This window comes from Amblyomma mixtum, chromosome 7 (assembly GCF_055824585.1).
Source record: "Amblyomma mixtum isolate Tamu chromosome 7, ASM5582458v1, whole genome shotgun sequence".
In the NCBI taxonomy this organism is placed as follows: Eukaryota; Metazoa; Arthropoda; class Arachnida; order Ixodida; family Ixodidae; genus Amblyomma; species Amblyomma mixtum.
In genome coordinates this window covers 10,660,739-10,674,236 of record NC_143018.1, presented here as the reverse complement: position 1 = coordinate 10,674,236, position 13,498 = coordinate 10,660,739, and the positions used below count along the sequence as shown (strand labels likewise).

Below are 13,498 nucleotides of genomic sequence, written 5' to 3'. Positions count from 1 at the left end.
TTTAGCTTTGAGGCATTGTCGTAGAGTGTTTTGTAATTTCTACGGTGCCGGCACTCCGCGGAGGCAAGTTGAAAGGGTGCGGTGTAATTTCCGTTCAGGCATTGGTTGGTTGCTTGAGTAACTTTTTTTCTTTATGTACAGTATAGTTCCGTTTACGTTTGAGGCGCATTTTTATTATGGTTGTGGCAGTATGCCTGTGCGGACAGGAAAATCAGTGGCATCGTCTTTCAGTGGGGTCACATGATCGCATTTTGAACAATCGCAGTGCAGCATCCCGAAGGGGCAGGATCCAGGTATGGCTATGACGACTTCGTCCGGGACTAGGGTAACAGGTGTGGAAGTTATTATGTATTTATTTATTTGAAATACCGCCAGTCTCTGGTTGAGTTGATTGTTTTGTGAGTGTGTGGAAATTCGTTGTGGCCATTTTTAATCGCCTGGACTTCAGTAGGGAGCCTTTCATACAATCCCCCCCCCCCCCCCCCCCACACACACACCCTTGATGTGTTGTTGGCGGCACCTACTGTTTGGCGATTTTAAAGGCACAAACATGGACCTTATGAACGCACTTATCGTGACTGTTTACTTTTTCTATAAATTAGTAGCGCAAATGTGAACAAAATGTTTGCTGCTGTTAATCGGTAGATGTGTCGGCTTCCTTCTCTGCGCGGGCTAACCTTCTTTCTTAATTCGAAGAATCTTCTGAGTTGTCGTGCGTGTTGTCTCGCTCTGTTCACAGAGTTCGAAAGTTGCGAAGAACGAGGAGAAACGGACCGTAAACTCGTCCAGGGAACGAAGCATCCGCTTACTGTCTCTAGCGAGCCGTCATCGCGATCGAAGAAACTGTAAAGTTGGCATTCCACCTCTGGTTGCCGTGGCCCGAGCGCAGTCTTCTTTTCTTGAGCCGTTGCGGCAGTATAGTTTTCCTGTTCTACCTTTAACTCACTGCTCGGTCGCTAGGCTGCGCTCGGCTTTCTGAGTCCGTCACCAGGTGGCGCAGTGATTCGGAGGGGTGGCTGTTTCACCGCTCTCGGCATCATCATACGATGGTGCTGCGGGCGTTTTATTGCGATTCTTTTTCCTGTTGTTACACGGATGTCGACACATTTCGCACTCATTTTTTCGCCTCTCTCAATGTCTCTTCCTCTCTCTCTTCTTGATCGTCTGAGCGTAGTTGCGCTCTTGTCGTTGCCGGCACCGGCCGCCGCTGACAGCGCTTCGCTGCACATGCCAGCGGACGGGGAACGCTCGTTGCGAGCGCTGGCGGCGTCGTGACGTCGTCGTTAGGGGGGCTGGTGACGCTGTTCACCGCTTTCTGCTTGCGCGAGTGCGCGCTTTTTGGGTGCGATTCTGTGCGCCCTCTTGGTCTTGAAACGGAAGCACGCTGTCAAGGTGACGACGGCTCGCCAAGATAGGCAAGAATGAGAAGTGAGGAGAGAGAGAAAAAAAGAAGTCCAAAACTGCGCGTGAACGGAATTGTTGCTCGCTGCGGTCGGCCGTCTGCTTCGGGCGTCCTGTGTGGCGGTGGGGGCGCGCGTCGTCTGCTAGCGGCGGCGCGCCGAGGGTCGTCTGCTCCCTCGCCTGCCAGCCTCCCGTTGCTGCGCGGCTCGCGCGGAGCGTGAACGTCGTCTGCTGCGTGCGTCTCGTCTGCTAGGACTGTCATCCGGCGGTGGTGCTTCGGCGTCGTCTGCTGCGAGCTTCGTTGTCGCCGTCGTCTGCTACTGTTGCGCGTGCGCAGTACGTCATCCGTCTTTAGCTTGACACACCTTCCCGACTCCGAGGAAGTAATTTTTTTTGTCTCTTGTTTTTGTCCGTACGTGTCTGCGGTGAACAGATTCCTGGTGCGGTCGCGATTTCTTCCTGTTTCGTGGTCGTCGGGCGCGGATGAAACCTCCATGGTGTGTGTGCCTGTGTGACCTGTGCTTTTACACCGAGGTGTAAAACTGCGAGACTTGGTGTGCGCTTTCGTGCTTGTGTTAGTGTATCGCTTGTCTTCGCACAGCGTCGCCTTGTGGGAGAGAACGAAACCGCCGGCACCATTTCCAAGATTGTGTTCAAGGGTTCCGCCTCGTCGCCCATGACCTGCATGCTGGTCGAACTGCAGTCGCCCCGTCCTGAACTGCCGGCGTTTACAAACGGCAAGTTGTGGCTCTTTTGGTCTCTTGACGCACGCGTCTTTAGACCGTGCGCGAAATTCTTAGATCTAGGAATCTGCATTATTAGGCGTTGAAAAGATGTCAAAACCGGCGAACGTCCTTAAAAGCCCTAACGGCATTTCATTTTTTGTGTTGTTTTGATCCTAGCGAGGAAGACGCAGGGTTCCCCGCTCTTAGGTTATGTGGTACGGAATGCGTATAGTACTGAAAGACTTATCGGGGAGGCTACTCAGGGTTCATTTTGATTGTGTCGTATGTGTGCCTGTTCTAAGTGGCGCTGGCGGGAAAAAAATCGATGCCAGGATTTTCGTCATCGAAGCATTTAAAAAGCTTTAGGATTGCGTCGTTTTTAACCAGCACTATATGACATTCAGCGCGTGCGACGTCGGGAATGGATGCGGCGCTCTGACCCGACCAGACCAGAGCAGTGACGAATCATGCGTTGTTTCGACTTTTCTCTCGGTTATTGCTGCGGCATTCGAACCGGTGCCCTTGGAATGGAAGCGGCACGGCTGTTTGCGCTTTACGCAATGCGGTTGCGCGACGGAGTAAGAAGGAGCCGCCTCTCAAGTGACGCGGTTGAACGAATTTGTAGCCTGTGTATCACCCAGCTACGACACCCGAGCGGCGGCGTAGTGGCGTGCGTCAAGGAACTCAGGCGCGACCAGCAGCTTCGAATCTGCATGGTTGCGATTTTCATAGGAGCGCCTTTGCCGACATCAGAGGAAAGGGAAGCCACTCAGCAACTAGAGAGAAGGCGACAGAGCGCATGCACTTTCTTTCTTTCTTTCTTTCTTTCTTTCTTTCTTTCTTTCTTTCTTTCTTTCTTTCTTTCTTTCTTTCTTTCTTTCTTTCTTTCTTTCTTTCTTTCTTTCTTTCTTTTTCTCTCTCTCTCTATTTCTTTCTTTCTTTATTTATTTCATCCATTTCCTGCCCGGTTGCCGTTGTTATCACAGGAGGTTTGCCTTTTAAACCCGGCTCGGAGGAAAACTTCCGCCATGTAGGCTGGCGCGTCACTTTGTGCTCTTCGGGATTGCGCAACGATTATGCAAGCTCTGGAGCGAGCGCGCGTACAAAGTGCGCGTCTGCGGCTTCGATTGCGCGCGAGAGGCTTCGGCGAGAACCACCGCCGACCCACTAACAGCGTGTGTGGTTCCCGCGCGCCGGTCCAAGTTTAATATCGCCCGCTCCATTACGCTGTACTATACACGGCGGTAGTACTCTGCACCGTTGCGAGGCTTGAGTGGGTTTCGAATGCGCGCTCTATATTTGGCCTCGTTGCGCATATCGGTTCCTGGTGCGCCCTTACGCAGCCCCACCGTGGTTAATTATACTGGGGCGGCGATTATTTCGGCCACTGGTGCTGCGCAGGGATTGCGTGGTAACGGCAAGAAGGACGGCACTCCTCTGAATAGACCGGTCTCCAGGCGAACGCTTTCTTCGGAGTTGAGTTTAACTTCGAACCAAACACATGGCTGGAGCAAAAGTTTCTACGTCTTCGCTGCTAATTCTTCGCTTTGCATTTCCTGGGTTTCGCCTCAGTCTGTCTGCTATTGGGTGCTCAAGCTTTCGGTCCGCAACAAAACTTGCCGGTTTGCATGCACAAGCGTGTCCCCCGGCCCCTGTTTTTAAGAGACTGGAAGAAATAGAACGGGCAGTTAATTCGACATTGTCCATTACGTGGCAGGTGTTAACGTTGCTATTTGCGCTAATTCCGTGCAACTTGCGTTGCGAACGGAAGAAACGATTCGGCCAGCGCTTGACGAAAAAGATAAATACAAATCTTACTCGAACGTGCGTACCGACGCGAGCGGTCGAAATGCCGCTGAAATGCCGATACTAATTGGTTAGTGCTAGTTGGGAGTACATGTTCCGAAACGGGATACTGTGAGAATTATTTTCAGTATTTTTGGGCGCCTGTCCTTTGGCTGTGTTCCTCGTTCCCTGTCGTTCGCGCTTAAAGGTGCCCTAAGGACTTCATCCAGTTACTGTTCTGAGTATAAATTGATTAGTTGGTTCTTTCTATAGTCGGACACAACTTAAGTCTGCAGTGAAGCTCCGCCCACATTCAGCCTCCGCGCGCAGAATTCCTCCGCGACGAAAACGTATTCCGCTGCTTAAACGTTTCTTGTTACCTAAACAAGAAGTTTTGTCACAAGAAAAAAATTATGATCTCTAGAACTTTAATACATGGATTGTCTGGTATAGTCAAACATTAAAAAGCTGATTTCGTTTGCAGTTGCGGTTGCCCAGCCGAGTAATACAGGACGCCGCGGACCGCGTCCCTGTGTTAGCAACTGCTGTTTCTTTAAGTTGTATCCTACTATAGCAATGTTTTTTTTTTCTACAGCAGAAGACGGATTTATCGACGAAGCAAAAAAAATTCATTAAAAAATCTTCCCGCCAGTCTATCCGAACTCGTGACGCCCTCACCGAAAAGAACGAGTCGCCGCCGTTTTGAAGTGAATAGGGATGTAGCCTAGCCTCAGGGATCCGCGAAAATATCTGCGTCGACGCACGCATATTAGTTGCGAAATCGGCCGGCGATGGCGACAGCTGTACTATTTCGTTTTTTTTTTTTTTTCTCTCGTCTTTTTCTAGCTTAAAAAGGTCCGTTTTCGGTCGAGAGTGGTCTATTTGTGATAGGAACGTGGCAGCGCATCGACACAGGCCAACTTCTGCTTGTCCTCAGCGGATCCCTTTCGCGTATTCCGTGTCGAAATAGTTTTTTTTTTTGCGCATTTCCACTTATTTCTTTGATTTTCGTCGTCTTCCGCTTACGGCGACTGACGACACAGGGCTATAAATGCGGTGCCGAACATAAAAAAAACACAAAAATAATGTTAATAAAAGAGCCATATCTCTGCTGAACCAAGCTGCTATACTCCAGCACTAGCGCGCTGCATCACGGCGGCAGTCAAGGCAGGCAGATAGATAAAAGCCCGGCGTTGGGGATGGGGGCGAGCCTCGTCCTACAGGTCCCACGGTAATTGCGCAACATCCGCCATATTTCCACAGCGCGTCGCCGTTATACTTCATCCCGCCAGGTCCCTGTCAGGCGCTCTCCCGCGCGCCGCCGCCACTGTGTCGTTTTTGGGATCGTCGCTGCGTCTGTGTGTATAGGAGGAGAACCTTGTTCCCGCGGCATCGCTGCAGTTCGGGCTGAGTGTTTTTATTTTTTTTCTCTTAGCGCCTCTTACGTGCGGCTTCGGAGGACCGGCGTCCGTCGCTCCGCTGATGGACGGTTCCCCTCGTTCCGCCAGCGCCTCGGGCGCCTCGGCTAGCAGCTTCCTCTGTCGCGATTTCCTCACGCCCCTGCCGTCGCGAGAGCAAGGTTTCCGCGCCATGCTATTGTAACTAATGGTGCGGTCGCTGCGCATACGTTGGCTGGGGCCGTATTCAGCTCCTCTTCTCCGTGGCCAGGATGACAGTGCGGTAGACTGCAAGGAAAGCCCTGCTTTCTTTGCTGCCGACGACCGCGTTCTGTCGTTTGCTTCTGGTTCTTACGTGCGCGTTCGTACTCTGCGGACGATAATACCAGACAGCATGGTCCATAAACCGGCGTGCGCCCAAAAACACAGCGCGCGCTCACTTCTGGGCGTACGCGTCCGAGCCCGACATCGCGTCGTCTGCTCTTCCTGAATGGATGCAGACGACGTTGTGTACTGCAGACTGCACCGCGAAGCCAGTGCGTTTTCTGAAGCTTGTCGAGCAGACAAATGCCCCGTGAAAGCGCTGTTGAAAACTGAGCGCTACTCTATGCCGCCTGTGTGGCCGCCCCAGTGTGCCTCGTAGCTTCAACAACGCTGCATGCTTCTGGCGGAAGAAAAGAAGAAAAAAAAAAAGGAAGTGCTAGCGTACGAGTCCATCCCGAAACGTGGTCGTCTGCTTCTCCCTCGGGACCTGTCATCGTCTGCTGTTATGCTAAGCAGCGCGCGGACGGCGCGATGATTTATACAGTGCGAGTTTTGAGCGCTGTTTTTGCGCCCAGAGACTGGTTCGATGACAAGCTGTGCGTGAAGGTCGATGGGAACATTTGCCTTTCGAGCTTCGGCCCTCTTATGTTGTTTCAGAATGGGGGTCAGCGGGTGGAGTGGTCCTTTGCTGCCTTTGGTGATGGATCGTTTCGTTTTGTTTAGTTGGAGCGTGGTTTATCGTGGTTGAAGGAAGTTTTCGACACCGCCTTTCGGTGTACCTGCAACCTGCCACATTCGTTGGAGCCTTCTGTTAGTATTGTGGCGGTTGTTAGTTGCTGGGCTAGTTGTGTTTATTTCTCCATGTGTAATGGTTTGGTTTTATGGCGGTTTAACGTCCCAAAGCGATTCGGGTTAAGAGGGACGCCGTAGTGAAGGGCTCCGGAAATTCCGACCACCTGGGGTTCTTTAACGTTCACTGACATTGCACAGCACACGGGCCTCTAGCCTTTCGCTCCATTCAAATGCGAACCGGCGTCTTTCGGGTCAGCAGCCGAGCATCGTAACCACTGAGCCACCGCGGCGACCCCGTGTATAATGACATTTTCTACTGTGAATAGACGACGTTCGGAAACCGTTGGAGACTCACGGCGAAATGGTTGTAGTTCACTTTGCATTATCCCCGGATCGTCGATGTAAATGCGAGATTTTTTTTTTCTTCGCAAGTTAAACGCTCCAATCTCTGGCACATTTTGCAGGAGCGCATTGAGAGACGAAGGATGGAAACTCGAAGCGACCTTTTTTTCGTAATGCACCATTTTGAAATATTACCTCGTTATGGCCGAGTGTCCGCGAGGGATTTAAAATTTTGAAGAGGGGATTCATCGAGTAGAAAATCTGCCGACATGTCAAGGCTCGTCGGATAGCTGTTGTAAACTTGGCGCGCTGATCGTACTGGACACCATTTACCCTCCCTCTCTCCTTCGATTGAAGAAATTAATGGAACGATTGGTTTGTCATCTGTAACCAATTGGTTGCACTCAATCAGATGTCGACAGCTACTCATTCAGTCACTCGCTCGCTGGTTGTCGTTTAGTGTCATTCACTCGCTGTCACTTACTCTTTCATTCGCTGTCACTCTCGCACTCGATTTCACTCACTGTCTTTTTACGCAGTCACTGTGTGGCGTTATCTCAGTAATAGTCATTACCTCTGTAGATCACTCAGCAGTTCTGTCATTTATACTCTGACGATCGTTCTCTAATTCTATCATTTACTCTGTCGTTCACTCTGTCATTTACTCCACCCTCATCTTAGTAACTGTCTTTCACTCACTCTATCACTCGTTCACTATCCTTCACTCTGTTACCCTCCGTCACTCAGCCGCTCACTCAGGGACTCGCTCGCACCCAGTTAGTCGTCCGCCTCTTACGCTTACGCTTATCTGAGGCGTCCCTGCATCTTTGCTGTTCAGTGCGCGCGTTGCGCCTAATCGTACAGCCAGCCCAGCGGGAGCTGTTAGCGAGACAAATTGCTGCGCGGCCTGGTTTTAATTTTCTTTCTCTTTTTTTTTTCCTCATTTCGAAGACAGAGTACTGCTGGTCGTTTTGTCTTCGTAATAGCCGAAAATCGCACCCGAACGGGGCTTTCTTCTTGGCTGTAATGACGACTCCGGTCGCTGCTGCTGCTGCTTCTAGCGCTGGGGGCCGGTTTCAGCCGTTTTCTTTTGTTCTGCCACCGCAGCGTCTCGTTGCGAAAGACCCCGAAACTAGTGCTAACGGCAGAGCGCGAGCCAATCTCCTGGTCGAATTCTGCAGTCTGCGCAGAAGCAAAGAAAGTGGGAAATGCCATCTACAGAACCCCGTCTTCCGCTTCCGTCTAATCGCACCGCGCGCGGAGATGGAGAACCTGCTTGGGAGACCTGGCTAGCTCTTGCGTTGTCTCGAAGAAATCTGCCTTCATTTCGTCGCCGATCTATCTTCCCGCGCAAGATCGTCGGGATTAACCAAATTGCTACTGTCTCCTCAATTTTCTTAACCCGGTGTTCTTCCCCTCGGGAGAGCGTCGTTAAGTATGTATACTTATTCTTCCAATGCGGGTTTGACCAGCGGCTTTTGCGCTTGAAATGCACGTGTACCCCGGGGATGTCGTCCGTCTCTGCCGTATTCTGCGGACTCCCATCTCCGAAACAGAAGAGAAAAAAAACTTCATACGGCAGGTCTAAAACAGCCGCCAGTCTGCTGGTGGTGGAGCGTGGGTCTCGAACCGTCGACCTTTCGTCTCTATTCTATACCGCAGCCACGTGACCTTCGTCAAAGCCAACTTACGCACGAATGAGAGCTAGTAGCTTTACGTAAGCCAACGTTCCCCGTAAGTGGCGCCACATCATGGCGGGTAAACGAACAAGATGCGTCCATAGTGATCTCACTGCGATTATGACAACGCTACGTCAGGCGTTGAATTCATGGGGGCGTCGCTTTGCCTCGGCGCGATCACTTGTTAGCGACATTTCTTCTAAACTTTGTGTTTTGGTTCGCGGTTGGGGATGAGGCTGTGTTTTTTTATTTTCCCGAAACAATACCCATCATGCGGCCATCGCTATTGGCGTGTATACGGATTGGTCTTGCGAGCGCGGTTGCGCGCGAAGTACGCATGAGTCGTCACTGGTCGTCACTCTCTTTCCGGCGGGGTTCGTTACGTACGCCTCTCCGCCGGCGCGGCTAATTTCCCTAATAGGCCGTCGAGGCGACGGAGTGGAAATGGCGCCGATAACGCGGCCAGGAGGAGCTGGCGAGATGACGGCGTTGGCGCGATTTTTGTCAATTAGCCTAATTAGCGGTCCCCGGCGCGTCGGGAACTTCGCGAGATTTGGCCGGACGGTCGGACGTACGGAGCCGAGCAGACTCCGCGCCTCTGGCGTTCGCGCTTGGCCGCGCCCTTTATTGGGCCTCTACGTGCGAGAAGAGCGGGACGATTGCAGTTCTGTTTTAAAAATTGGTGTCGGCGGGCCTGTACTTTTTCTAAAGTTGGATCGTGGCAGGTGTGCCCTGAAAAAATAGACGTCGAAAGTGCGACCGCGGCTTTAGCCACGTAAGGGCCTTTATTTCGCGACAGTAATGCGCCTTTGCTGGACTCTGGAAATGCCAGCTTGAATAATTGTACCAGATTGAATAACTGCCATTTCGAACTCTCTTACCCAGCCTACGTGGCTGCTCGCGACACGGCTTTCTCTGTTGGGTGCTCCGTAGCCGACTCTCCGTTCCGCTGGGCTGCCCCCAGTGTGTCACCGTGCAGCCAATCTATACGCATTTAAGTAATTCTGCCCTTAGCGTTAAGTTTACTCTGAAGTACCTTTCGCTCAAATAGCTATTTCAAAAGATTCTCTGAAGTGTTGTAGAGACTGCGAATGACAGCGTAGGCGTGGACGGGTTCTGTGGCCACAATCCGGTCGATCAAAGAACTCCGGTGACTACTCCCGAAACAACCTTCCCATCGGTTTTGACCTTCCAAGTTACAGCAGTTACTGAATCTCAACTAATATAGCCAAGTCCCCCCCCCCCCCCCCCTCCTCAATTAAAACATTTTGTCTGCATGAAATGACGCAGTGAGGTCACTTGCCCGATTTAACTCTCAGCGTTACGGGTACGACCTCGTATACGATCTCCCGAACATATTGACAAAAGCCTTTAGTGGCTCATACTGTCGTCCGTTAACAAAGCGTGTCACAAGCGTTTACCTCGTGAACTAAAAAAGATAGAAAACCAGTGGTTGCTTCATATAGAGGAGGAAAAAAATGAACCTAGAAGCCAAGTTTGATGACTGTAGATTAATCAGTTAATTATTTATGGGCAAAAATGTCGAAATTGCGTCGAAATACCGCTTAAGTCGATATAGCCACGGGAACGGTGGGACGTCACATCCATCGGAAGTCGTCACAGCATAGTGAAAATTGTCTCGGAATGGTCGGGAAAACGTCGGATTTGTGTGAGGTGGAAAAATGTGTAATTAAGCTTAATTAACACTTCAGATCCCCGAAAGTTGTATAATTCGGGTATCGATAGAGCCACGGGAACGGTGTGACGTCACATCCACCGGAAGTCCTCACGGCATACTGTCCTCGGCTTTCGCCTCTTAACGCTTTAGTTGCCAAAGTGTCCCCGCAATGTTTTTTCGCATCGGCCAGTGTTTTCGAAGACTTGACTGCGCGTGCTATCGGCAGACGTCGTTGAAGGACGAATACACTACGCATTCCGTTCGAAAACCTAGGATACCGATGGCACGCTGGCGGCACCCGTCGGCAGACTGTGCTTTCAACGCCGCTCCTTGTGTGTTGGCGTTGGCTCGGCTGCCTCGGTGCGCTAGCCTGTGGCTGCCTGCCCGTCTGTCGTCGTTCAGTTGCCGACCCCCCTTGCAACGCGGGGCTGATGAACCTGGCGGCGTTCCGGGAACCATTGTCTCTGCCGCCGACGCGTCCATTCCTTTTGTGCACCGACAACTGTTTCTGCTGCTGCTGCGTGCGGACGAGTTGTTCGCGTGACGGATGGCTTGTCGTTGCACCCCCCTCCCTTGAGGCGTTTCAAGCGCGGCGGCGGCGACGTTTCTGCACCGGCGCGGGAGCGGCTTCGTCCCACTGGCCGACTGCAGTGACGTTTCGCGAACCGTCGTTGTTCTCCGTGGTGTTTCTATTCCAGGTGACTCACTTCACAGCGCGACATATGGATAGATGGATGGATCGATGGATGGATGGATTGTGCTCCCCGTGTTGGCTATTTGTACTGGATCTATTGTACAACGCTCGCTTTTTATTGCATCCGAGCTTCCTCGTTCATTCGGCTCCTATCTTGGTCTTGGCGAGGACCGATACGAATGTTTTAAGGCTGTTTTTCTTTTTTTTTTTTTCTGCAGTGGTAGTGGCGGTTGTCTACTCTCCACTGAATGTACTTCGCGTCGTGACTTCGGGTCGGCGTACGTCTTGCCTCGTCCTACCTTCAGCCGCTAAGTTCGTTGCATTGTCTATTGCCTTTAGGGCCGCAACCGGTTCTGTGCTTTCCCTGGTCGTTCTTTCCCCAATGACAAGCGTCATCTTCGAATCGAGCGGCGCATGTATACGACAGTGCTCGCCGGCTCATTTGCCAGGACGGTGAGTTTCGCCGCTGATGGGTATACGCGAGTCTCGTAGGCCTTTTTCTTTTCTTCCTTTCTTTTTGTTTGTTTGTTTAACCTGATTCTCGTTCGCCCTGCCTGCCTTATTTTCGTATTTCGTGCGTTGAAGGCGACATTACGCTCCATGCGCTGACGGCATATTTTGCGCGGCCTTCACGTTATGTGCACGCTTTAGGCGCGGGAGCAGTGAAAACAATGGCGTGTTTGTTTTCTTTATCATTTGGTCTCCCGCTCAAGAGAGCGAGAGAGAGCGGTTGAAAGTGAAGTCCTCAGTGTGACGTATATTGCAGTGGCTGTTGTGCCTCCCCTAGATAGATAGGATAACTTTATTTGGCTCTAGCACAAGTGCTTTTTTTATGTGGTCAGATGAGTCCATCCGCAACGGTCGGTTGCCCCTATTCCAGGGCTCCGCTGGATGCTGCCGTCAGCTGAGCTCGCCGTATCAAACCGATCTGGTCATCGCGGCAGTCGCTGGAGAGCAGACCCTCCCATTGCTCCACACTGGGGTTTTGTATAACTGGGACGATGTCGACTTTCTGACATGCCCATGTGATGTGATACAGTGTAGGTTTTTCATGGCACCACGGACAATTGTGTGCGTAAAGTGTGGGGTGAATTTTACTTAGTGTGTTTAGATTTGGATATGACCCCGTTTGCAGTTGTCTCCATGTGACAGCCTCTTCTTTGTTTAAAGATTTGTGCGGTGGTGGGTACCGCATCCTGCTGCCTTTGTAGTTGTTGAGTATGGCCGAGTATTCCTGAGGTACTGGCAGGGATTCCTCAAGGTCGTTGACGTTGGATGCTCGGTAGTTAGTATATCCTCGAGCTATCCTGTCTGCCTCTTGGTTTCCTGCCACCCCCGTGTGCCCCGGTACCCAGATGATCTTATGTTTGATTGGCTTGTGTGGTTTTGCATGTGTTTGTTGCGTCTTGCAGTCTACAGAGCGGAGTATGCGGAGCGCTCTGTGACCTACTCTGCCGCAAAGATAGTTGCGGCAGGCTGCTTGTGAATCAGTAAGAATTGTCAGTGACCGCCCAGTCCGATAGCCCTCCGCTGCCGCTAGAGCGACGGCCGCTTCTTCAGCCTCAGCTATCGTGCAGTCTTGCAGGGAGGCGCTGGTAATCTCGTGTAATTCCGAGTTGACTACAGTTGCCACTGCGTTGTTGGTGCCTTGTCCCCTAGTCATGGCATATGTGGCAGCGTCGACATACACTGTTGTATCCTGGGATGCGTGTGTTTTCTGTAAGCGGTCGGCCCTTGCCTCTCTTCGGTCTTTGTGGAGGTTCGGGTCCATGTTTCTTGGTATTGGTGCCACCCTGAGCGTGCTGCGGTACTCATCGGGGTTCGTTTTAGTTCTCAATATTTCTCGAATTTGTTCGGTGTAGCCCAGTTTCTTTAAAAGAACTCTGCCTGTGGAGGTCTGCTGTAGTCTGCGCATTTGGGCAACATGCTGCGCTTCCCGTAATTCCTCGAACGTGTTGTGCAGTCCCAAGGCTAAGAGCTTTTCAGTTGAGGTGTTATGGGGTAGCCGAAGCGCGGTTTTCTTTTTTTCTTCTGTTGGATTGAGACCCACATAACAGCAGATGTAAACAAAGACAAACAGGAAGAACTGACAGCGCCCGAAGGTTTTTGTGCGCCGCTCATTGTTTACGACACAACACGAGGAGACGTTGGGGCGAAAACAAGTCTCGACAGCGGCGCGGACCTGTTTAGACCGAAAGGGGTATATTTTACTTTTTATGTATTTTGCTAGCAATATCCCCATAGGCATCCGCTCAGGATAGTGGGCACACAGAGGTGGGGCGGTGGCTCAGTTAGCGTTTGTATTCTGCACGAGATCTGGAGTGCAGAAAAAAATAAAACAGCAAAAACTAGTCCGAAAAAAGAAATTCAAAAATTAGCTGTTAAGGCTGTATAGAATACCGTCTTCTTACTTTTTCGTTCTTATTTTGTGGAAATGTATTCAGGCGAGCGCGGAGCAAACCACTTCTAGCTGTCACGGCGGCTTTCGTTTTCGCTCGCTACATTTTTCCGTCACATGCCATGAGAGAAACAATGTTATTTTCCTGTCAGATGAGGAACAATAAAAAAGATTCCGCGCTGACTTATTTTGTTACAGAAGCTCACTTGGTATCGAACATTGCTACTTTGACCCAGTTCTTTATAGAAGACTCCTGCGGCGCACGCATTTTTTTTTGTATGTGCTTACATTTTGGCGGTGCTTATGCTAACGGTATCGAAACTCACTTTTTTATGTACTTGTT

General features: G+C 51.1%; 1 protein-coding gene across 7 annotated transcripts in view; it reads left to right on the top strand.

The window, feature by feature from the left end:
- LOC149334985 (phosphatase and actin regulator 2) overlaps window positions 1–13,498 on the top strand; it is a 133,736-nt gene that overhangs the window by 16,923 nt on the left and 103,315 nt on the right. Inside the window, exon 1 of one of the 7 annotated variants that reach the window (XM_089551679.1) lies at window positions 607–2,138. The exons of the other annotated variants lie outside the window; for them this stretch is intronic. Within the exon in view, the coding sequence (XP_089407805.1) occupies window positions 2,078–2,138 (61 nt within the window). The 5' untranslated portion in view covers window positions 607–2,077. Of the gene's footprint in view, window positions 1–606; window positions 2,139–13,498 lie in introns of those variants that run through there. 7 annotated transcript variants of the gene reach the window in all.